This window comes from Rhinolophus hipposideros (genome assembly GCF_964194185.1).
Source record: "Rhinolophus hipposideros genome assembly, chromosome: 21".
In the NCBI taxonomy this organism is placed as follows: Eukaryota; Metazoa; Chordata; class Mammalia; order Chiroptera; family Rhinolophidae; genus Rhinolophus; species Rhinolophus hipposideros.
Window position 1 is genome coordinate 34,005,227 of NC_138067.1, and position 25,186 is coordinate 34,030,412.

Below are 25,186 nucleotides of genomic sequence, written 5' to 3' on the forward strand. Positions count from 1 at the left end.
GAAGGGGTCCAAGCTCGGTCTCTGGAAAGCGCCTGGACCCGGATGGGGAGACCCGGGAGATTGTGGGTCGCCCTTTACTGCTAGCTTTGGAGGATGGAGGTGCCCAATCCTACAAGGCACACCAGTCCGGTCGCAGGCAGGGTCTGGGAGTCAGAGTCCCTAGGTTCTAGGGCTCTCACTTGTAGGGATGTCGCGTGACCTAGGCCCTCTTTTCTACCCGGGCCTCAGTTTCCCCAGCCGTAAAATAGAGGAGGGTTAGATCTACCGAGCGTTAATATTCCAGAACTGCAATGGGTACGGAGGAGGAGGACGGGGGACCTACACGTGACCTTACCGCGCGGGGCCCCGCCTATCCCTTGTCCAGGGGATGGAAGAGCCCTGCGAGGACGGGCGGGGGTGGGTGGATCCTAAGAAACGCAACTGGGCCGCCCTTGGCAGCGGCTAAGGCTGAGCGCGCTGCTCGGCGGCAGGCTAGCCCTGGCGACAGGACCAGAGGAGGATGGGGACCGCAACCCAAACTTCGCAGGGGGCCACCGTGGAAGCCAGGGCGGTGCAGAGGCTCGGCGTGTGACTCGCAGCGTATCTGGAGAGGATGGACGAGGGGACGCCAGGCAGCTAACGGGGCTCCCTCTCCGCGCCCAGTCCTCAAAGGTGCACGTCGCGGGTCCCGAGCGGGCTCGGTCGACAGCATCGCAGCGCCGAGCTAATCTTGGGCCATGAGGAGCGCACCGGCCGCCTGGCCAGGGGCCGCCATCGGGGCTGGCAGCGTCCTGCTGCGCTGAGGGCGTGAGGCGCAGAGGGGCGCAGGCTCCCAGGCTGCGCGGGAGTGCACCGCGATGGCGAGGGAGGAGTGCAAGGCACTGCTGGATGCGCTCAACAAGGCGACTGCATGCTACCACCACCTGGTGCTGACCGTCGGCGGCTCGGCAGATTCGCAGAACCTGCGTGAGGAGCTGCATAAAACGCGCCAGAAGGCGCAGGAGCTGGCGGTGGCCACCGGCGCCCGGCTGACGACCGCACTGCGCGCCCGGGGTCTGGGCGCCGAAGAGCGCGCTGAGTTCGAGCGCCTCTGGGTGGCCTGCTCCGGCTGCCTGGACCTACTGGAAGCCGACCTGCGGCGCGCGCTGGCGCTGGGCACGGCCTTCCCGCTGCACGCGCCGCGGCGGCCGCTAGTGCGCACCGGCGTGGCGGGCGGCGCGGCGGGCGTAGCGGCGCGTGCCCTCAGCGCCCGAAGCCTGCGGCAGGAGGCGCAGCGCGGCTTGGACGTGGACGACCTGCAAGAGCTGGAGCGGGAGATCCTTCAGGTGGGCGAGATGATCCACAACATGGAGACGAAGGTCAACGTGCCCCTCTGGACTGTTCAGGCCCGGCAGGTGGCGGGCGCCGAGCTCCTGTCCAGCGCCGGTGCCTCCTCGACAGGCGTTGTGTCTATAGAAGAGCGCACAGGGCCCTGCGACCTGAACAAGGCCCTGGCCGCCACCGTTTTCAGCGCCGTGCTGCTGGCGGCTGTGGCTCTGGCGGTGTGCGTGGCGAAGCTGAGCTAACTGCCACCCGACGGTACCCCCCCCACCTCTCCTTCCCCGAAGACACCCCTCCCAGAATGACCGCTGTCGCCAGAACCCAGATGGCAATGGGATCTGGCATGTCTAAGGGAATTGGTTCTAAAATCCCGTGTGTGTAGGTGTACACGCTCGTTTCAGGCACACCTCTGCCTGGGCAGAACGTGGTTTCCTCTTGCTGGCCTGGGAGGAGTTAATTTTGTGCGGGCCGCTAGGGCATTACCATTAATGTATGCAGGAGCTTTATCCCCTATTAATAGAAAACCGTCCACAGTGACCCCAGATTCCTCTGTGTTAATGGGTTACTGCGTGTGCTGCTGAGGCGTGTTTACACTGAGTTCCAGCTTGGCGCCCCCATCCCTAACGGAGACTCCCACTCTCTGCATGGGGCAGTTTGAAAACGAGGGTGAGGTGAAATGAAGTGTCCAGAGGGGGGGCTGTTTTGCTGAGGTGGGGATGGTTTTCCTTCTTCTGGACAGGAGGCAAATTGCAACAAGATATAAGCAGGTTTTGTTTTTTTATTAATCCGTTGGGGCCTAAGGTTAGGAGAGTGCAAACAGAAGTCCATGCAAAGTGCTTTTGCGATGGCACAGGATTGAGCTTGGCAGAGTTTATCCTTTAGTCACCAACAGCAGCCCAAGAGGTTTGGGGTTGCCCGCCAGAGCAGGATCGGACTCTGCTTACTTAGGAAACCAACGAAACGCTGTAGAACCTGCCCTCAGGATTGGAGCCACTGCACACACTACCTATTTAAAAGAGGCTCTCTGCAGCCAGCCTGGGAGGGGTATAAGCTTTCGGCTGCAGCTTATTTTTTTTCCAGAACTAGACCAGAGATTTTTGATCCTGCTTTGGGGGAGGGCTGGGGAATCCTCTTTGGAGCCCTTAATCCTATCTATCCTTTGGAATTTGCTTGCTGGCCAGTAGGAGAGCTGGCTTTGGGAGGAGCTGCACAGCTCTCTGACCCGGATACTGCCCCCTGAGAGGGTATAGTGGTATCACTGGCACACAGATTTTGAGCCAATTAGCTCTGAGAATGGGTTAAAATGTAACAGCTTTAACTTGGAATTTAAGAAACTTTTTAGGGCTGGCCTGGTGGCTGCCGGTGGTTGGAGCGCCTTGCTCCTCACACTGAGGTCGCTGGTTAGATTCCCACATGGGCCAGTGAGCTGCGCCCTCTACAGCTAAGATTGTGAACAACGGCTCTCCCTAGAGCTGGGCTGGGGCTGCTGGGGAGCGGCTGGAGGTTGGGGTGAGCAGCTGGAGGTTCACGTGAGCTGCTGTGTGCTGCCATGAGCCCCTGGTGGCCAGCGTGAGTGCCAGGGAGCTGTGTCCTACACAACTAGGCTGAGAAACAACAGCTTGAACCGAAGTGGGGGAGGAGAGCAGAAGAAAGGGAGGAAAAGAAAAGCTTTTTAAACTTGACAATTGTGTGAATTAAAAATCGCATAACCACACTATTATCAAAGCTGGGTTTTTTTATATAAAGGACATTTGGCTACAAATTTAATACGTGCCAAAGAGTCAAATATAGCAGTCTTTACTTACATACTTTGGTTACTAAATATACATCTGCATCTATTTTTAAAACTGATCTTCTTGAAGGCAGCAGATCATAGCAAAAACTATTGGAACCACAGATATAGATGACAGAAATTAAGTGGCCCCTGCCCCTTTTGGTCAATAAATAAGGAAATGTGGAAAACACATTCCTGCTAGGTCTCAGGCAGGAATTTGCCTGAACAGTGCTGCCACCTCCCACTTATGGTCCAGAGCGAATATCTGTTGAGAAAACAGATGCATTTAACTCTAAAGGTAATAATTTGGAATAAAACAGAGGCTTTGGTTTGGCAGAAAACTGCAAGGATTATTTTTTTTCATTTTTACTCCAAAAGTGAGAAAGGAGACCAAGAGGAGGGAATTGGCAGTTTTTCACAAGGGCCAAGGACCAGAGGCAAATAGCAGGAATGCTGTCTGGGCACTCAGTCCTAAGGGCCACCCTCCCAGCCCAGCCCACTCCCACTCCTCCTGCACACAGGTTCCAGTACGTTAGAATATGAGATCTGTTTGCATGTGTCTGTGATAATGGTTTTAAAATACCCACAAGGTCTTAAGCTGATTAAAAATTTTATGGCAATAACTAATTGAAAGGAACCCCCTGCCCCATCCAGTCTGGGTGAATCTGAGTAGGGTACAACATCAAATTCTTTTGCATCTGACTGCCCAGGGTAACTTCAAAGATGACAACGTTGTCTAACTCTCCTCTTCCTCTTCTCACACACAACATGGAATCTCTGTCACCTTCCCCAAAGACTCGTCTCAGGCAAGAGGAGGCCAGGGCATTTAGTGACACAGTATTGGAAAATATCCCTAAAAACCCAGCCTTAAATAGATTCTTCTCTTTCTATGACTGTGACTTTCTGTTCTTAAGGTGTTTTGGTTCATGAAAAAACAAATTGTTAAGCAAAACCTGTTAAAGAAACAACGCATCAGAAGTTGTGTAATTCAGAGAGAGCAATTGGGGCAATCTCATTTCTTTGTCGTCACTCCATCCACGTGGCAGATCTTTGGGTAGTTATCCTATGTGCAATCAGAGGTGTTCTTGATTCCAAGAGTCCTCTGCTCACTGAAATTAGTGATAAAATGTTGCAAAAACAAAAAAGCTGAATTACAAGAAACATTTATTCTGTGGGCCTGTTAACGTAAACAAATCTGAGTTTGAAAATTTTAAACATTAGGGATATTTGGCATTATTTGGAGCTATTAATATAACATTGCCTAATAGAACTTTTGCTATATGATGTAAGTAAAATCACTTTCTGCTTGAGCAATAGTCTGCTCTCTATCTCTCTGCTCTCATTTCTATATATAATTCAAAAGGTTGCTTTCTGATAGAAGACTGATTCAATTTAGATGTTTGATATAAAAGTTACTAATTTTTAAAAAACATTTGGTATGAGGCCCTACTCTGATACGTGAGAAAACAAAAATTCAAAATGCTTACTATGGAATATATATGAAGAGGTCAATGTTAAAGTCTATGACAGAGAATATTTGCTTTCCCAAATTAAAGGTACAAGTTAAAGGATGGATCTTTGCTTCCAAAGTAAAATACTATTATAAATCTCTTGTGAAGTTAAATACCTGTATCATCATTGGCTTCTCTTTTGGAAAAACAGCACACCTTTATCTGATATTGACAAGAACTTGGAATGTCAAGGCACTTATCATGGGAACTTTGAACTACTGCTATTAGTTAAACACACACACACACACACACACACACACACACAGACGTAATAATGTTTGTAGGAGAAAAATGCCTGCTGGCAAATTCCCTTTTATGTGCTCTAAGAACTTATACTAAAATATTATTGGTAAATAAAATTAGAGCACAAGCTTCATGATTTACCTAAGGTTTACAGTAAGCTGCGTAAGAGGTGTGTGATGTCCAATATCTAAAAAGTAGTTTTGATTGAACAGAGTTCTGGTTTGCATGAAGATGCTGATAACTCAGCGTTTTACTTTTCAGTGTGCACACTGATACGTGTTTAGCTATTTGGTTGTTTTTCAGAATGTAGTTCTCTGTTCTGTATTGAATGCTTGTTAAGGGTGTGAGCACCAGAGCGTGAGCCTGTATGTCAGTCTGAGAAATCAAGTGCTACAGGCCTGGCCTCTGCATTCCCTTAGGACGTGCCTCCTGGGACAAGGCCTGAGCAGCTGCAGTGGGCAGGGGCTCGGCCTCTCTCTCTAAGCACCTCAGACATGTCATTGACCTCCCTGTGCCTCACTCCCCTCATTTGTGAAATGGGAGGAGGGGGTCCTGACTGATTAGCTCACAGGTCCCTTCCAGAGCTTAAAACATTTAACAGAATGCAGTTAAACAAGAAAGGGTTATTTTGTTTGAATTATTTTGGGTGCATATTGAAATGGAATCTTACAGTTTGGTGGTGATGGTCTAAAATTAGTCTGTTGGTAAAATTCCATATGAATTTTAAAAATCAGAATGAACTGAGCTTACTGTGATTTTAGTCCATATCAGAATTAGTGGGTGGACTTAAAAGCAAATTTGTGTAAATGCTACTTATAGTATTTCAATTAGATTAGAATTTAAATTCAGACTCGTCTAAGTTCAAGAAAGCCTAGTATTTATTAGTTTCTTGTCAGACCACCTAAACTGATTCTAGCAAATTACAAATGTGAAAACCTGTCATTTGTCATGGAGACTGGGAGAATCCTATTCTGTAAGTAACCTGGTGCCCTCAGAACTGTAACTACATGGGCTGCCTGATGTCGGAGAACCTGAGCACAGCATGGGTTATTTTATATGTGGCATCAGGTCCAACGTGGAATTAAAGGCTTCGTGTCTACTGTTTGAATGACGCTTCTAACTAAAATGTTTATTAATAAAAAATTAAAGACAACATGCAACATTTATAACTTAGTTGGAAAAGGCACCCTCAAATGATTCAGTTATCAACGATTGTGATTTAAAAAAATATTTTGGGGAGCTTTTGAGATCTTGTTCCCCTCCACCTGTTGTCAGTTTGACTCAAATAAACTTATAAAATTTCAAAAAAAAAAAATTCTTACTCTTCTTCATGCACTTTTGAAATGAATGTCCTGATCAACCCATTTACCCTTCACAGATTTCATTACATAAAATTTCATTACATAAAAAGATGTTCAGAAATACTCCAAGATTATAAATTTCCAAGTGCTTTTCTACAATATGATTATACTCATCTTTTAACACAGGATGGAATTCGGGAAGAATAGTATGTCTCCACACGAACTGTGGTCAATACAGATAAAAGTCATATTCAAATACTGTTTCTTTGACTCTTAGGAATCGACCAAAAGGGCAGGAACTGACCACATGCTGCAGCCCTGTGTCCATGAACACCAGATGGATTTCTGGAAAAGTACTCCTTTTATTTACTTATTTTCATCTCATTCCGCAGAGGATTCTGGCTGTTTTCATTGCAGTACTGTAATATCTTGGGCATTCTTGTTCTTTGGTGTGTAAGTGTAGAAGTGTATAACCTTAAGGCTTATCTGACAGACATAAATAGGCCAAATGAGAGCTCCTGTTGGCAAAATGATTTTGAAAAGTCTTTTTAATATGCTGTTGCCAGAAGGCAAAGTTGAGTGTCCCTGATTGCATGTATGTGTTAGGCATATAAAGATCTATAAGGAAATATACATAAAAGAAAGTATTTGTGAAGATGGTGGGATTATGAATGGTGTTTTTTCAATATTTTTATTTAGTGTTATATTGTTTTTACAATAAAAATTTGAATGCTCTTATCACCTAGAAAATGTTGTTATTAAAATATACATTTTAACAGTTAAGGCCTCAATTGTAATGAGAAACAACTTCAGGACTTTCCTCCCCAAAACAAAGCAAAACACTTCAGGAATCTTAACCCAGGGAACCAGAAGCATGTTTTGAAATACCGCATCAAGACAGAATAGCACAAAAGTTAAGAACACTGCCTATGAATAAGGTACACCTAAGTTCTGATCCGAACTCATTGAAGACGTTCCTTAATATCTTTGCCCTCAATTGCCTTATCTTTACAATGGGAGTTATACGGTAAACTGCATAGGGATGTTGAGATAAGGCTTTTTTCCAGGCACAGGGCTCAATAAATGTTGGCTGCCACTACTGTTATTATTTATTATAATATTTCAGAAGTCTGAAAAATGGGATGGTTGGCAAAAGAACCAACATATATGAAAACATTTTACTTTCTGTAACTTAGGTAAAATTTGCTAAAAATCAATTTGAAGATTAAAGCTAGACAAACTTGTTAAATGAGAGAAGGTATGTAATAAGGTCAAGGTTACAGAGGGAAATTCAGGTGGATGCAGAAGTGGGAATCTATACATTTGTAAAGTCAAATTTATTGAGGTATAATTTAAATACAGTAACTCACCGTTTTTAGGTGTGTGGTTTTGAGTTTTGACAAATGTATACAATCATGTAACCACCGCCCCAGTCAAGATATAGAATGTTGTCATCACACCCCCCCCCCCAAAGTTCCCCATGTCTTTTCCTCCCGCCCCAGGCTCTGGCAACCACCGATCTGATTTCTGTCGCTTTTCGAGAATGGTACATAAATGGAATCCATACATTTTTGAAAAAACAATGTTGTGAACCTTTTAAAGATCCTTCTCAGAAAAAGGTTTTGAGAAATCATTTTTATGTGGTGATTTTTGGTGCATTTTCGGATGTTACTGGTCATTCATAGGTCGATTATGTTTTCATGGCAGTGATGTGCCTTGGCTTCCAGGCAGGTTGAACAAATTCTCCTCTTACTGTTGTGTCTCCAAGCCGACGTCATTTCTCCATGGCTAGCTCTGTAGATTGCTTTCTCTTGCTTTGTTTTTCACCTGAAAAACCTGATAAGTAACGGATAACAGAAATGAATTTGGGCTCGCTGAGTAAGAGACTGAAATAAAAGTCTACTTGGAGCTGTAGGTAAGATGCAACATGTTTGTAACATATTTTTCAGGACTATGCATATGCTAATAATTCAAATAAGGAAATTTCTTATTGTAAAGATAGCTGGGAAGGACCAATAGAATACAAGACTGAAGAGTCAACTGTCCTTAGCTATGAAGTAAGCAACTGTTGTCATCAACATGGTAACTGTCTTGTGGCCAAGTGGCACATGATAATTGCTAGCACGAGTAGGGGAAGGCTGTGTATATTTACTGTTATGCCGAAGGTAGGTGGCACTGGGCCCCTGGCAGAACAGGGCTGGGCAGGGCAGTCTGAGAACATGCTGATATGTTTGGTGAGAGATTGTGACAGTTGTTGGCTGTGGGACCTTAAATACGATAAATGACAGGATAAATCACAGTGAACTGTTTTTTCGTACCTCTTGCCAATTTTTCTACACAATTGGGGTTTTTTTCTTTTTCCTAACTCTTAATCTTTTCCCCCCCTTCTTCTGCCTCCCGTTCCCTGCCCCCCTGCCCCCCACTCTGGTTCAAGCCGCTGTTTCTCAGTCTAGTTGTGTGGACACAGCTCCCTGACCCATGCTGGTATTATGAGTCTTGCACTCTCCCAGCTGAGGCAGTAGGTCGCCAGGCACACGGCAGCCCCAGGGCAGCCCATGGCAGCTCATGGCAAACGGTGCCAACCTCTGGCTGCTCACGCAGCCCAGCCCCAGGGAGAGCCATTGTTCACAATCTTAGCTGTAGAGGGCGCAGTTCACTGGCCCATGTGGGAATCGAACCTGCGACCTCAGTTGCAGAAGCATGGCGCTCCAACCACCTGAGCCACCGGCCCGCCCTAACTCTTAATCTTTTGTGACAGGCGTTACAGATAATTTTTCCACTTTTTAAATATCTTAGACAATTTTCTGGTGTCTTTGTCATAATAAAGTTATACATATGAAGAGAAAGTATATCATATTGTTTAGCCATGTGACTGAGCCATTGTACAAATGGATCCCCCAGTCCCCAGTCAAGCCCTGGCTGACCTGCTGGCCACAATCGCATGGGAGACACTGAGTCAGAACCACCTAGCTAAGATACTCTCAAATTCCTGATTCACAGAAACTGTGAGATAATGTTTATTTTTTTTAAGCCACCAAGTTTAAGAAGAATCTATTAATAGCAATAGAGAAGCAATAGGTCCATAAATTAATTTTTCCTCTGAGTAGATGCTTTAGATTTGAATATATTTCTATCCTTTTTGCGGCTCAGGGTCTGCTCTTTGCTTCTGTTCTGATTCTTGGCTACAGTGCGATAAGTGAGGTTATAGGATGTGATCTCTGGATACATCCATAAAGTGGCACTGTACCACTTTGCCATGCACTCCAGGACCTGGTCAGCTCACTCAGGAATGACCAGCCTTTGAGAAAACCAGCTGATAAAGAAATCAACATTTATACCTATAAAACCATGGTGTTATTTTATAGTGAAGTGTGTGTCCTTTCTTAAGATACTTAACCCCTTTGTGAATTTCTCACCTGTAAAATGGCAATAGCTATTTCCACCTTATAGGGTTTTGTGAGGATTATACAGCTAATACTCACAAAGTTGCTAGTGCCTCACACACAGTAAGTGCTTAGTAAATACTAGTATTATTACTCCCAGGATTGACGAATAGATACTTCAATCTCCCTAGAGCTTCTATAGAACCTTAACTCCTTCCTCTCCTTTGCTCTGCATGTTCAACCAATTACTACACTACATCAAGTCTATCTCCTAAATATTCTCTGAATCATTCCCTTCTCCCCACTTCACCCCCTCCACAGCCACTCTCCTAGTTTAGGCCCTCGTTATTTCATGCCTAGCACATTCCATGGGTCTCCAGTCCAGCCCCAATCAACTGAGTTACCATGCTGCTGTCAGGATGACCTTTGAAGATATGCATTTGATCATGTCACTGTGACCGAATTCATGGCTTCCCATGGCTCATAGCACTAGAACAACCTGGGAGTCGGGAGTTGTTAAAAATGCAGGTTCCAGGGTTCCACCCCAGAATCTACAATAGATTCTGAAACGATTTGCAGAGCCGCAGGGAAGCGATTCAAAATGTTTACCTTTCATGGTCATTTTGACTTTGGGAAAGAGCCAGAAGCCGCATGGTGTCAGATCCAGTGAATAAGGTGGATGAGGACATACTATAATGTTTTTATTTGACAGAAATTGCCATATACCAGAAGTGATGTGTGACATGGAGTCTTCCCATTGTGATTACAAAATACAGTGAATGCTGCTGCTGAGTGCCATCCAACGGAAAGGCAGGATCTTCAATATGGGAAGCAGTGCCTCGAAATTTAGTAATAGCATGTGACAAGTTTCTACTTGTTTGGTGCAGTCAGTAGGGTGTGAGCTATGTTTGAGAGAAGGTGTGTTTTACACTGTGCCGTAAATCATCCTCTACAATGACAACGCTGCGCATCACACATCACTTTGTGGTTTACAGCAATGTCTGCTAAATAAAAACATTGTGGTGTGTTCTCACCCACCTTTTCCCCTGGATCTGGCACCATGCGACTTCTGGCTCCTCCCCAAAGTCAAAATAATTCAGGACATGAAGGCAGGCACGACAGCACAACTAAAGACACTCACGAAAGAGGACTTCCAGAACTGCTTCAGAAAGTGGCAAGAGCGATGGGATAAGTGCGTTCCAAGTGACAGGAAGTATTCTGAGGGGGATTAACGGCATTGTCTTTTACTGTAATAAAATGATTTTTATTTAAACATTCACTATATTGTTTGATCACACCTCGTATTACAGCCACTGAAAATGTGGAGCCAACAGAAATTCCCATCTCTAGGCCTCAATTAAACATCTCCCCGAAAGTGAAAACTCATCATATGCTTAAGATGCTTAAGGTGGGTGGTCCTAGGTAATAAAAGGTGTCCACCACACCAGATTACCCTGAGGAGTAGGGATTCATGGAAGACCTCCCACACTCAGGCTGAGCAGTGAGAAATTTATGATTTGGCACCTGGCTCATCCATCAGTTTCTCATTGATGGGGTTCATGTGAGCCTGCAAGACTCAGACACCTGCTTCTAGGACACTCCCTCCTCCCCTCAAAAGGAAACACACCCTTGTGTCAACCCCAAATATGAGGGAGAAAGTCCTAGTTCTCAGGTTTTAGTCGGGCAGGGGTCACCAACCCTGGGTTTGCGTGGCACGTTTACCACGGCAGGTCACGTGCTCCCGTAAGCATTCGTGCTCCTGGTCCTGCGTGGGGACGGTGTGGTTCTCCTTTCAGGCGGCTCTGTTAGCCCTTGTCCCTGAAAGGGACCAGGCTGGCAACGAGGACACTGGAGGCGGCGCTTGCCCGTGCCACGCCCCTCCCCCAGGCCGGCGTTGGTGAAGGCCCACCTGCCGGTGCTCACCTCGCCCCTGGAGGAGTGTGTCCTACGAGACGCGGGTCTGGGTCCTCACGCAGCGCTGGGGTCCGCGCGTAGGAGCTCCCGCCGCGCCAGCACCGAAGGCCGGAAGCCGAGCAACGCCATGAGCGGCCCCCTGCGGCCGGGACCCGGCAGCTGGCGGCGGGCGGCCAGCGTGTTGCTCACGGCGGGCTGGACGCCCCGGGGCCCCGCCGCCCCGTCGCTGTCGCCGCCGCCCCCGCCGCCCCCCGAGGGCTTCCGGCTGCTGCTGCTGCAGCGTTCCAAGAGCCAAGGCTTCCTGCCGGGGGCGCACGTCTTCCCCGGCGGCGTACTGGACGCGGCGGACTACTCGGCCGACTGGCTGAGCCTCTTCGCGCCGCACCACCAGCCCCCGCGCTTCGGCCTGCACCCCTCCCCGCCCCCGCGCGGCGCCTTCCCGGGGCTGCCCGCCCCGGGGACACCCGCCGGCGACGGCGCGCTGCCGGATGACGTCGCCTTACGGATCTGCGCCATCCGCGAGACCTTCGAGGAGGCCGGCGTGCTGCTGCTGCGGCCCCGGGCGTCTCCGGCCGCCGCGCCGGGGCCGGCCCGCGCCCTGCCGCCGCCTCCCAGCCTGGCAGCCTGGCGCGCCCAGGTCCACGGCGACGCGCGCCACTTCCTGCGCCTCTGCGAGCACCTCGACTGCACGCCGGACATCTGGGCGCTGCACGATTGGAGCGTCTGGCTCACGCCGTTCCTGCAACGTGGCGGTCGCCGCTACAACACGACCTTCTTCCTGTGCTGCCTGAGTGAGCCGCCGCCGGTCTACCCAGACTTGGCCGAGGTGGTGGGCTGTAAGGTAGGGCGACCTCACGGCGCCGAGTAGGGACCCCGGCTGGCGGCCAGGGCCTGCCCGGAACCTCGGGAGAAGGGCTGTGCAGCCAACAAGCGACTGAACGGTCCTGAGACCCACGTGGCCCGACCCCCGGCCCTGCAGGCCAAAGCCAGGACCTTGGTGAACTGTTTCCCCCGCTTCCCCATCGCAGGAGCGGAGGGAAGCGCAGATGAGGCGTGAGGCTCCCTTCTAGGCACTTGACGTTAAGTCATTTCATCCCACAGCAGTTGAATTGTATTTCCTCAGAGAACATACTTTCTGTGACTTAAGTCTTTTTACATGTATTGCAACTTGTTTCCTGGCCATAGATATGTCCTACTTTGGTGAATGTACGCTTTGCCCCTAAAAAGAATGTTCTGTGTCTGATGGAGTGTTTGTAAAAATGACAAGTTACATTCCTTGATACCTATGGTCTTTCGGGTCTTCCTTTTTTATGGGTCCATCAAATAACTGTCCTGAGAGAGGAATGTTTAAATCTTCGATGAATAATTGTGGATTTGCCTTTTTTCTTTCCAGTTTTGCCAGGTTTTGCTTCATGTATTCTGAAGCTCCCTTGTGTAAGGTGCTGCATAGTCATTTAGGGCTGTTAAAGCCTGATGGATTGACCCTTTATTATGAAATGTCCTTTTATATCCCTGGTAATTTTCCTTATTCTGAAATCTGAAATTTACGTTGACATTAATATAGCCACTCTACCTTTTTATAAGTGTTTTTTTGTTTGTTTTTTTTAAACAGGACTTTATTGGGGAACAGTGTGTACTTCCAGGACTTTTTTCCAAGTCAAGTTGTTGTCTTTTCAGCCTTAGTTGTGGAGGGCGCAGCTCAGCTCCAGGTCCCGTTGCCGTTGCTAGTTGCAGGGGGTGCAGCCCACCATCCCATGTGGGATTCCAACCGGCAGCCTTCAGAGTTAGAAGCATGGAGCTCTAACCACCTGAGCCCCCGGGCCGGACTTATAAGCATGTTTCTTATAGGTAGTATATAGTCTTGCTTTTATACCCAATAAGACAATTTCTGCCTTTCAATTGGAGTGTTTAGATCATTTATATTTAATATCATTATCAATAAGGTTAGTTTCAAATCTACCATCTTATTGTTACACGCAGTTGACTCATTGCTATTATAAACTCTATAATACACTGATTATTTTGCCTTAAACAATCATTTACAGTTAAAGACTGTAAAAATAAGGTGAAAAATGTTTTCTTTTTTCTGCATACATACCATTAGTGGCATCTTTCATTCCTCTATGTAGATTTAGATATACATCTGGTGTCTTTCTGACTAAAGAACTTCCTCTGTTTCGTATTTAGATCTTCTGACAATGAATCCTTTAAATTTTGTTTATCTGAAAAATACTTTATTTTTGTCTTCATTTTTTGAAAACTATTTTGACTGTGTATAGATAGAATTCTAGGTTGACAGGTGTTTTTTTGTTTTTTTGTTTTTGTCAGTGCTTAAAGATGTTGCTTCGTTATTTTCTGGTTAGCATAATTTTCTGATGGGAAGTCTGCTTTTAACTCTTATCTTTGTTCCTCTGTATATAATGTGGAGTTTTTTCGGGTTTTTTTGGTGTGTGTCTACTTTAAATATTTCCTCCTAATCGCTGGTATTCAGCAATTTGATTATGATCATGGTTTTCTATTTGTTCTGTTATTTATAGTTCTTCAAATATTTTTCATCTTCTCCTAGATATTTTCTGGGACTCCAGCTACATGTATGTTGGACTATTTGGTAATGTCCCATGATACCGTGTTCATTTTTTTCAAACATTTTTTCCTCTCCATGCTTTATCTTGAATAGATTCTGTTGAATAGATTCTACTGCTGTGTTCAAGTTCTCTCTCTGTTTTCTTATGTAGTGTTTAATCTGCTGTAAATACCAGCAGTGTATTATTATTATTTTTAAATTGGGGAATATTAGGGACCAGTATGTTTTTCCAGGATATCAAGTGTTGTTTTTTTTTTTTCCAATCTAGTTGTGGGGGGCGCAGCTCAGCTCCAAGTCATTGTTTTCAATCTAGTTGTGGAGGGCACAGCTCACTGGCCCACGTAGGACTCAAACCGGCGACCTTGGTGTTATGAGCACTGTGCTCTAACCACTGAACAAACCGGTTGCCCACCAGTGGCTCAGCTCCAAACTCCAGCCATTGTTTTCAACCTAGTTGTGGAGGGTGCAGTTCACTGGCCCATGTGGGAATTGAACTGACAACCTTGTTGTTAAGAGCTCTAACCACCTGAGCCATCCGACCACTCCCCACCAGTGTATTTTTCACTTCAGATATTTTTCGTCTCTAGAAATTCCATTTAGTTCTTTTTTAATATTTTCTATTTCTCTCATCATGTTCATATTTTCCTTTACATCTTTGAGCCAATGGACTGTACTTGTAACAATTTTAATGTCCTTTTCCGCCAATTTCATCATCTCTGTAATTTTGGGGTCTGTTTCTATTGATAGATTTTTGTTCTAGCTGTGCATCACATTTTCCTGTTTTGTTGTGGTTCTTGCAATTTTTGATTGGGTGTTGGATATTGTGATTTTTAATCAAGTACTAGATTTGTGTCAAATTCCTTTAATGATCGATGGACCTTATCTGGCAGGAAATTAAGTCACTGCAAATTAACTTGATCCTTTTGAGGTTTGTTTTTTAAGTGTTTTTAGGGTAGGTCTATGGTAGCCTTTATTTTAAGGCAAATAGCTGCACTTCTAATGTGTGACCCTTCTGGGGTCTACAGAATGCCCCTTATATTCAGCAAGGTCTCTCCATTGGGGTTGGAGGGAATTTGAAAAATTCCTTGCCTTAGGTGAGCCCTGGGATTGTTAGTCTTAAAGCTCCCAGGTAATTGGAAAACAATAATTCCTGAGAAAAGAGCAATGTCATGTGGTTTCACCTTATGCATGCATAGATTAGTGTTTAGTGACGACTCAAAGGCACTTTATACAGGTATCTGGAGCTTTACTCTGTGGAGATCACCCCTCTCACATACATTGTCTTCCAAATTCTAGCCTGTATGGGTTTTCCAAACTCTGATCTTTGTTTCTTTAAGTCGATGAGCCTCCTATACTCTGATGAGGTTCTCCCTCCCTGTGGTGTAGACTGGGGATTCCTGTTAGGTAGAAAGCCTTGGAAACTCTTGGAATTCTACTGAGTGTACCTCATTTGTTTTTCTTTGGTTACATAGTACAATTCCACATTTTTTAATGTTCAAAAATGGTGGTCTTATAGATTGTGTCCACTAATCTATTTTTTACATTATGTCAGAGGAAAGTACTTATAGCACTCATGGCTGGAAGAGGAGGTTCCAATAAATAATTCTTAACCTGGTCTAGGCTAGTGGTTCTCAATAGGGGATGATTTACCCCCCCACCCCCACCCCCAGGTACATTTGGCAATGTCTGGAGACATTTTTGGTTGTCACAACTCGGGGACTTCTGTTGGTTTCTACTAGAGCCCAGGTAGGCTGTTAAACATCCTTTAGTGCATAGGACAAGTTCCTACAACAAGAATTATCTGGCCTAAAGTGTCAATAATGCTGAGGTTCTGAAACCTAGTGGAAATAGTGGAATTTAGAGCCAGTCTGCACTCCCCACATGAGCCCAAAGCCCAGATTGTCTAGTTAGAGTAACTGCCTGGGTTTCTTCATTTACAAAATGACAGTATGCAGAGTTGTCCTAAGGACTGGAATTATTTTACGTAAAGTATTTGAAGCAGTGCTTTACTAGTAACAAGTAACTGATAAATAGTAAGTTCTTTTAACTGATAGTCTGGACTAACCTGAATAGGTTAAATTAATTTTTTTTTTTTAATTTTATTGGGGAACAGTGTTTCTCGGGGGCCCATCAGCTCCAAGTCGTTAGTTGTTCTTTCAATCTAGTTGTGGAGGGCACAGCTCACTGGCCCATGTGGGAATCAAACCGGCAACCCTGTTGTCCAGAGACTGGGCTCTAACTAACTGAGCCATCCGGCCGCCCCGGAATAGGTTAAATTAAATGGGTTGATGCCTATTGTTTAACCCTTCGTCTTAATTGTTATCACTGAACTCACGTAGAACTGACAAAGCAGAATGCTTTGTAAATAACTGAAAGATTGGGTGGTCCTTTGAGGCCCAAACTTTGTGTTCAAAATGCAACCAACTTCAGAATAATCTGGGGTGCTTGTTAAACATAGATCGCTGGCCCCATAGACTGAAGATTTAACAGGTTTCTTAAGGGATGTTTAAGAACATACAAACTTATAAAACTTTGGCCTATATAGTTATCCAAAACAGAAATCAATTTCAACTCCCTGGATTTAGGCATGGAAATCAGTTTTCCCCTAGTAAAGCAGCTAAAGAAAAACCTTTGGGGTTATTCCATATTTGTTGAATCAGCTCTTTTTATCTAAGTGTGTATGGAAGGAAGGCTTGGGAAGGAGGGTAGGTCACAGCAGTGAGGCCCCTTAAGTTAAATGGGCAAACATTGGCTGGTTGATACCCTGTTATTATTACATTCCTGGGGCTGTAGCCTGAGCCATGCCTCTTGACCTTCCTGAAAATTCCTACTGTTCCTGACTCTACCCCCATTGTAACATGTGGCACACATCACACATTTTGGGTGCTGACAGCCCTATAGGCCTGAGAGAGCTTTGTCTTTTCCACTACCATATCCTCAGGGCCTAACCAAGGCACCTATTTATGGAAGGAACAACTGGGCACTAAATTCTCAATCTGCTGCCATGAGTTTTTACTTCAGAGTCTTCTTTCCTTCGGGAATGACCTTAGCATCTCCTGCCTTTTATGCTGAATGACTCTCACAGGCCAACCCTTGGTGATCTATCCTAGCTTATTTACTAGTTCTCAGGATCAGTGTTCCAATAACCAACCTCTTAAGGGGATCAACCGAGCCTTTTTCACCAATCCTTTTCATGTTGTCTCAGAAGAATCTAGCAAGGCACGTTAATGAACTAATTCTACATCTTCAGTTAGATCTTATATACTGATCTAACATTCTCAAATCTTGCACTGTCTGTGGAATAAACCTCAGGGAATTGTACTTTTGTCTTCCACAGTGGTCATCTCCATCAGAGGCAACTGAAAGTTTCGTATCAAAAGAAATTTGGTTGGCACCCCCACAATTCTATGAAATAAGAAGACTCGAAAACTTTGCCTCACTCTCTGACTTGCACAAATTTTGTTTGGATCTCGCATTGGAAGAGGTGGAAAGATGGCTGCCCATCTCATTATTGACTGCTGATGGGCGGATCCAACTTTTACCAGGTAAGTCAGGGAGGCATCAGTGCTTTCGTTAGCATTCACATTTAACTCGCTTATCTTTTCTATATTTTAATTTTGAATTACGAGACCATGTGAATTGTCAGTTTATTTGAATTAGGGAGTTTGTTGGTGGTCAGTTGTTGGGCAAGTGTAGGATAGAGATTTTGTGGCAGTTTAGAGTGGGGCTTTGTGACCTGTGGTATTTGTGGTTACCTGTCTCAGTTCTCACAAGAGTGATAATATTTGTTACTCATCCTATACAGTGGGATAATTTAGCAATTTTGATGAGTAAATGATAATTTCTGTAATTTAACTTTAAAATTATTAGAGCAGCCCAATTTGAAACACCAAAAATATATGGATATCAAGGCCAATATTAATATTGACTAGGATAAAGAGACTCATGAACTATATAAAAATTATAGTTTATGATGAAAAAATACCAGTCAAATATTTATGTACCCAAAGAAAATTCTTGGCTGGGTAATGGGGAAACACAAGAAAGAAATTGAGGTAAGCTCATAAAATTAAGGTTATTTAACAACTATTAAGGTTATTTAACAACTATCTCAGTTCCAAACACATGAAATCCCCCAGCTAATGCATTCGTTGGCCAGCTCCCAGTAGAGCTGTTGTTCACAATCTTAGCTATAGAGGATGCAGCTCACTGGCCCATGTGGGAATTGAACCCGTGACCTCGGTGTTAGGAGCATGGAACTCCAACCACCTGAGCCACCGGGCCAGCCCATGAAGTAGATTTAAAAATATATTGATTTATGTGTCACTAATATATTGGAATGCTTTATAAAATAACACTGTGGAATTAAAATATTTTTCAGGAGATGAGCTGTACTTAGAAGATTCAGATTTTTTAGAAAATGTTTTGACCACTGAAAAAAAGACTGAAGAAATCATGAAGGAAGGCAAGAAATTTCACCGAGTAGTGATACACAGTCTGAATCATGTTTATAGTATCCATGTAACTGTTCAGTCGAAGAATAAACATGTTTTTCCTAAGAACTATATAGTAAGTAAGAGCCATTTGTAGTATTACTTATTTGTAAGCTGTCCCACTTCACTTGAAATTGTCCTAATGAATAACGAGGGTTGACTAGATTTGCTTGGAACTTAACTATGTGCCTGTAAAAGTTATAGTACAGTCTTTCATATTTCAGGTATATTATGGAGCTCTCTTGCTTGTTTTATTCTTTAAACCTTGCTGTGTCACACGGGTATAAAGTATTAATGACCTTATTGAAATGAGAAGAAAAAAATTCACAAGGGTTTCCACTTCTGTATTTTTTCAGTATCAAAAGTTTAAATAAGCTGTTCTACTGCCATTGTCTTTTAAATGTCCAGTGTATTAGCATTTTCCTTGATGTTCAATCCATGAGATCGATCCATGAATTCCTTAGCTTTTCTGCTAGAGTTAATTTAAGGGTGTCTGATTACATGGTGAACGGTAGACTGAGAAGACCTTTGAGTGACAATGTCATTATTTTCTCAATATTATTTAGCTTGATCATTAAGATACAGTTCTGTTTAAAACCAAATGGCATTAGTTATTAGGTTTATGAAAATGGAAACCTATTTTAGTTAATATTTTAAAGAAATATGAATCCATAACAAAAGGCATAACTATTTTTACTCTGGAGTACTAGTTAATGAGACAAAGAGCTTAGAGAAATGTAGAATTATTCATTATTTAATGGTGTTTATTAATGATGTTTATTTTCAGTATTTTTAATATGGGTAATTTTTTCACCTGTTAAGAGGAATATTATTTACTGATTAAAGATAGGAAATGGTTAAACACCAATTGTATTTCGGGTCTTTGACTATATTATGCATTGTACAATAGATTTACTTTTTCATGAAATGTCTTCGTTTTTCTACTTATAAAATAGAAGTATTGATGAATAAAGTTCATGTGTATTATTTAATTCTGATTAGAAGAATACATCTAGATCAGTGGTTCTCCGCCCGGAGTACATTTGCCCTTTAGGAGACACCTGGCAACATCTAGAGTTATTTTTGGTTGTCACAACTGAGAATGAAGTGCTACTACCATCTAGTGGGGAGAGGCCAGGGATGCAGTTAAATATTCTCCAATACACAGGACAGCCTCCCCAGCAAAGAATTACCTGGCCAAGGTTGAGAAACTCATCTAGAGTAAAATCCATTTTCTTCAATAAATGATTCCAATAGGTAAATTTTGAGAAGCACAGATACTGTTAGCATTTTATCTGGTCAAAAGTTCTGACTTTTGGCCTTGGGCATAATGTATAATATTATATAATATTTTCTTTCATTCTTACACAAAATGGAATTGTTACGTAGCTGGAAGGGACCTCAGGGAACACTGCCGTTTTTCCATTGAGAAAACTGAGAAACAGATTCACACAGTTAGTCCCACATCCAAGAGTGGAACCTGATTGTCAAGCAAGTGACATTTGTTGCCTGTCACCAAAAGCAGATATCTGAACACTTCTGCCCATTTGCACCTTGGTAGTATAATCACCAAGGGGACCACAACAGAGCCAACCATTGGATGGAACACTGCTTTACTCACATAGAGAAGAGGCAGAGCAAGATCAGCTCTAGCAGTACACGGTGGTTACCCATTGCCAGCAGGTCCCCTCCCTGTAGCCAACACAAGATAATTGGCCTGCTCACATCCCTCTTGTGGATGCAGGAGAAGGACGCCGTCTCTTCCCTGTAGGGGACAGACATAACAGTGGGGTTGTCCAGGTGGCCTAGGACGCACATGCTCAAGCAGAAGAGCAAAGAGCACACATTGAGTCTGAAACAGGGAAAGATAGTTCCACACAGGTGACAAGTCCAGCATAGGCTGTGAGGACTCGATGTTTTGGTAAGGAAGTGTTCCAGGCCCAAGGCCCATTCTTATGCAGCCAAGGGAGGGTTGAAAGACTGTGCATGACCCGGACTTTCCCAACACTCCTGGCCATGCACCCTTTTTGCCAGTTACATGGCTAAGTGGGTGATTTTAGGAGATATAGTGAGAAAGTAATATGACTGGGTTTTCTTCATAAAGATCTATTTTTTTGTTGTTTTCAATGTGAATGAAACTTGTATCCTTCCAAGAATTCCTTGTGGGACGCTGTCACATGATTTCCTACTTGTGGTGATACCCTAACCAAAAATAATAGGGCTGCCCTGATGAGCTGAATAAGTGTGTTGTTCAGAGCCCGGCTTGTTAGTGGTTGTAGCATTTATCATATGGTCTTCCTTCCTTCATATATTCAAGAGCCTGGGCCTCAGCTACAGAAGCAGAAAGCCAGAAAGCTGCTTATTTGTCCCTACCCCTCCTCCTTCCTGCCCATGCTGGTATCCCTCTCCATGCCATCTTGTCCAGGGCACAGCCAGGAAAACTCGTTTTCTATGATACTGTATAATCTCCTGAAACTTCAGTTATATCAATGAATTCAGGAATAGATACAAAGTCAGTATACATTTTCATTGCTGACCTTTTTTTGCTTATTCTTTTGGATGACCATAAGAATCCAAAACTGATCTGGCATCAATATTTCAGGCTGACATGTCCTCAAAGTTCTTTGTTAATAAAAATAAGAGTGCCCTATAATATGGGAGATATAATAAGGACTCAAATACAAGAAGAGACTTCCTCTCTTCTGAGTCTGATTTGTGTGTGTGTGTGTGTGTGTGTGTGTAGTCCTCACATTTGAGCACATGTAGTTTTTTTTTTTTTAGTTATTTCATAGTTTCTCCTCTCTCCTCAAACTACTATCTTTTCAACTTCCCTGTAACTTTTGACAATTTTCCACTCCTCCTTGCTCCCTCTTAGCCGTTCCTTCTGTCTTCTTTAATTTCTTCTCCTCAAACTGACCTTTAGATGTTAGAGTCCCTCAATACTTGTTCTCAGATCCTCTTCTCTCTTTGGGTGATGTAAGCAATTTCCAAGTCACATCCTTTAAAAATGAAATTGCTGGCGCTCTACTTTCCCTTCTCACTGGCTGGAAATGGTGACACCTGGAGCAGCTACCTTGGTTTATTCTTGAGTCCCTCTGTTACTGCAGCCTCAGAAAAACAGTTGAGGATGGGCACCCAATATGTGGATTATGGCATGTCTAAAAGAAAATTCTAGAATAGAAGAAAGGCATTATTTAGAGTAGAGAATAAAGTTTTCTAGAGCTGAAGAAAGATGTTGTTCTTCAGGTTAAAAGGCCTTGTTGTGGTTAAAGCAAAAATAACAAAAATTGTCCAATACCTGGATGACATTTTGAACTTCAAAGATAAAGAATGCACAGATTTTCAGGAAGAAAAGATTGCTCAGAAAGGTACAAAATCAGGCTTCTGAGCGTGTTACAGAGTAACAGCACATATAATATGTTGAAGGGAAAAGGGTGTGTGGGCTCAATAATTCTACATCAAACACATGTGAAAGCCTCAGATTTAAATCTCATATATAGTCTTTGAAGATTCCACTCATTCTGGAAAAATTCACTTCATAGAAATACTATAGATGACTGGGAAGATTAATCAAAATAAAAACTTTTGAAGTAGAAGTGCATAATAGAAGTCTTGATGGTGAGTGTGGAAATCAATATAGGAAGCAAATGTGAATGATATGGTTATAAAGTATTGCAAATGTTAAAAAGAATAATTCGAATTTTAACCTGTTTTGTAAAACCCCCTTTTCATAAAAATAATTTGGTTCTATAATCCCAGATTATATTAAGTGGTTATGGGAGGAATAAGAAAAAAAAATGAGAGGAGGGAATCAATAGCTGCAGTTTTCTTATAATAAATACCGTTTGTTTTTAAATGCAAAAGGAGATAATAGAATCAAAAATAGAATGGTCACTTTCCAAATTAATCAGAAACAAAGTGTACCCTTTAATGCAAAAGATAGAAAACAATGCAAATGGCAACAAAAGTCCAAAGCTTAGAATAAAATGATTCAAGTAGGAATGAGTCAACCCTAACAACATTAAAAAATGGGTTAAATTTATTAAAAGATAAAGAATCTCAGATTAAATATTTTGAAACCTAATTATCTAGAGAACGATCCAAGACGGTGGAGTAGATAAATACTGTGCTTACCTAATCTCGTGAACATATGAAAATTACAACTAAATTATAGAACAATCAACCTGGAGAACCAGTTTAAGTCTAGCTGAACAGAACTAGACTAAGGATACTAGGAACAGAACTATAACTAAGGATATAAAGAAGAAGCCACATGGAGACTGGTAGGAGAGGCAGAGACGCAAACTGGGCTGGCCCCAAACCTGTAGTGGATGAAAAATGGGAGGGTATCTCGGCCACACAGGAGGAAGGGACCCCAGCCCTTCACATCAGCCTCCTTAGCCCAGAGAACTGGTGCCAGGAAGAGGAGCCCCCACAACATCTGGCTAAAAACAGTGGGGATCCCAACCGTCAGGGTGGGATATGGAAGGCAGTGGGAAAGCCAGCTGTCCTTTTAAAGGGCCCATGCACAGATTCACTCGTTTGCAGGCACTCACTCTGGGCTCTGGCGGAGGGATGGTGACTCTGGGGGTGTTGGAGACATACAGGGGCAGAAAGAGGTGTGCGGCCTCGGGGGGAGGCCTGGAGGACAGTTGGCATTTTCCCTGTGTGGGGGACTCCTTCCATGAAGCTGGCAGGTGGGTGCCATCTTTCTTGTGTTGAGCCCATCCCATATGCTTACAGCCAGATCTGACTCTGATTGGTCTGGTGAGCTCTGCAGCTCTGCCGTGCTGACTCACTGGAATCCCGCCCCACCATCTCTTATGCCACAGGAGGCTTTAGCAGCAGCTGAACCTTACTGGAGCCAGCAGCGGGCGGCAGCAGGCCTTGGTGTGTCCTGGCTTTTTGCAGAGCTACCCCAGGCTTGATACTGGTGGCAACCCTCCTCATTTCGCAGCGTGGCCTCTCCCACATGTTTCCAGGTCCAGCACAGGCAGCAACCAACTGTGGATTGCTGTGTAGTTCCTACCAGCTAATCCCAGCCTGGTCACAGGCAGTGGCTTACCTGGGCCTGCACTGGAACCCCTCCCAAGAGGCCCCAGAACCAACATACTTGGAGGTTGGCGTCAGACCACAGCATAGCACTGACCAATTAGCCCTACAAGTGGCACACCCATGGTCTCAACAGGCACCACAGCTCACTTAGGTGAATTCCAGTCCAGGTCACAAGCCCTCTGTACAGCAGCCTGTAAGCTGTGGATGTGGCCAAATCCTGCAGTCAATCGGCCTGAGGGTCAGTCCTACCTATTGATGTGACAATAGCAATCAAGGTTCAAATATAACGGGGACACATACAACCCACAGAAGGGACACTACTGACAATGGAGACTGTGCCAGGGCCCCACAGGACACGTACTACATGTAGGGCCACCAGGTAAGAGATGTAGCGGATCTTCCTAATACATAGAAACAGAGGAAGACAAAATAAGGAAACAAAGAAATACATCCCAAATGAACAGGAGGAAAAAGAACTAAATAAAATGGACAGAGTTCAAAACACTGGAACTAGTGAGAACTTCAACAAAGAGATAGCAAGCACTAAAAAATGACATTGAAACCATAAAAAAGAACCGATTAGAAGTGAAGAATCCAATAACTGAAATGAAGAATACACTAGAAGGTATCACCAGCAGACTAGCTGAAGCAGAGGATCGAATCAACGATTTGGAACACAAGGTATAAAACACCCAATCAGAACAGCAAAAGGAAAAAAGAATAAAAACAAAAATGAGGAGAGTTAAGAGACTTTTGGGACAACATCAAGCATAGCAACATTCGCATCATAGGGATACCAGAAGGAGAAGAGAGAAAGAAAGGGATTGAGAGCCTATTTGAAGAAATAATGACTGAAAACTTTCCTAATAACCTGGCGAAGGAAACAAACATACAAATCCAGAAAGCATAGAAAGACCCAAAAAGATGAACCCAAACGGGCCCACACCAAAACGCATTATAATTAAAATGGCAAAGGTTAAAGACAAATGAATCCTACAAGCAGCAAGAGAAAGGCAACTAGTAACTTATAAGGGCGCTCCCACAAGATGGTCAGCTGATTTCTCAACAGAAACTTTGCAGGCCAGAAAGGACTGGCAAGAAATATTCCAAGTGATGAAAAGTAAGGACTTACAACCAAGACTACCCTAAAAGCAAGGCTAGCATTTAAAATTGAATAGCTTCCCAGACATGAAAAAGCCGAAGGAGTTTCATCACTGACAATGTAAATTAGACTATAATGACATTATAATTAGCTAAAGGTCAGGTCCTCATCATGGGGAATCAGCCTTGCTGAATGAAACCGGTTCTTGTTTTTCTCCAGCTGCAGGTACTGAATACAGTCACTTGTTACTTGTACCCTGCAGGGGGTTGTCAATTTCCTAGGCTACCTACCTGTCCTGTCTCACTTCGCTCCCTATAGTGTGACCTCATCTAATTCTGAGGTCCACTCTCTCAAGTCCCAATTTTCAGGTGAGAAACAGAGGCTTCCAAGTCTTCAGAGAACTCTGCAGTACCTTAACAATAGCAAAGAAAACCCAAAACACATCCACGGGGAGAATCTAGCCCACTAGGCAGCAGTTAGTGACCTTTGGTGGTGACGAGGATGCCCAAGACTTGATTCTTGGGGAG

At 43.9% G+C, this 25,186-nt stretch overlaps 2 protein-coding genes across 2 annotated transcripts; both read left to right on the top strand.

Moving 5' to 3' along the window:
- The first annotated feature begins 445 nt into the window (after positions 1-445).
- Positions 446-6,124, top strand: RGS9BP (regulator of G protein signaling 9 binding protein). Its single transcript, XM_081031750.1, has one exon. It carries the CDS (start codon positions 837-839, stop codon positions 1,542-1,544), a length of 708 nt encoding a protein of 235 aa, XP_080887876.1. The 5' UTR covers positions 446-836; the 3' UTR covers positions 1,545-6,124.
- Positions 6,125-11,306: 5,182 nt separating this feature from the next.
- Positions 11,307-19,478, top strand: NUDT19 (nudix hydrolase 19). Its single transcript, XM_081031749.1, has 3 exons — positions 11,307-12,266; positions 17,347-17,554; positions 18,391-19,478. The coding sequence occupies exons 1-3, from the start codon at positions 11,553-11,555 to the stop codon at positions 18,597-18,599; spliced, it is 1,131 nt and encodes a 376-aa protein (XP_080887875.1). The 5' UTR covers positions 11,307-11,552; the 3' UTR covers positions 18,600-19,478.
- The last annotated feature ends 5,708 nt before the right edge of the window (positions 19,479-25,186 follow it).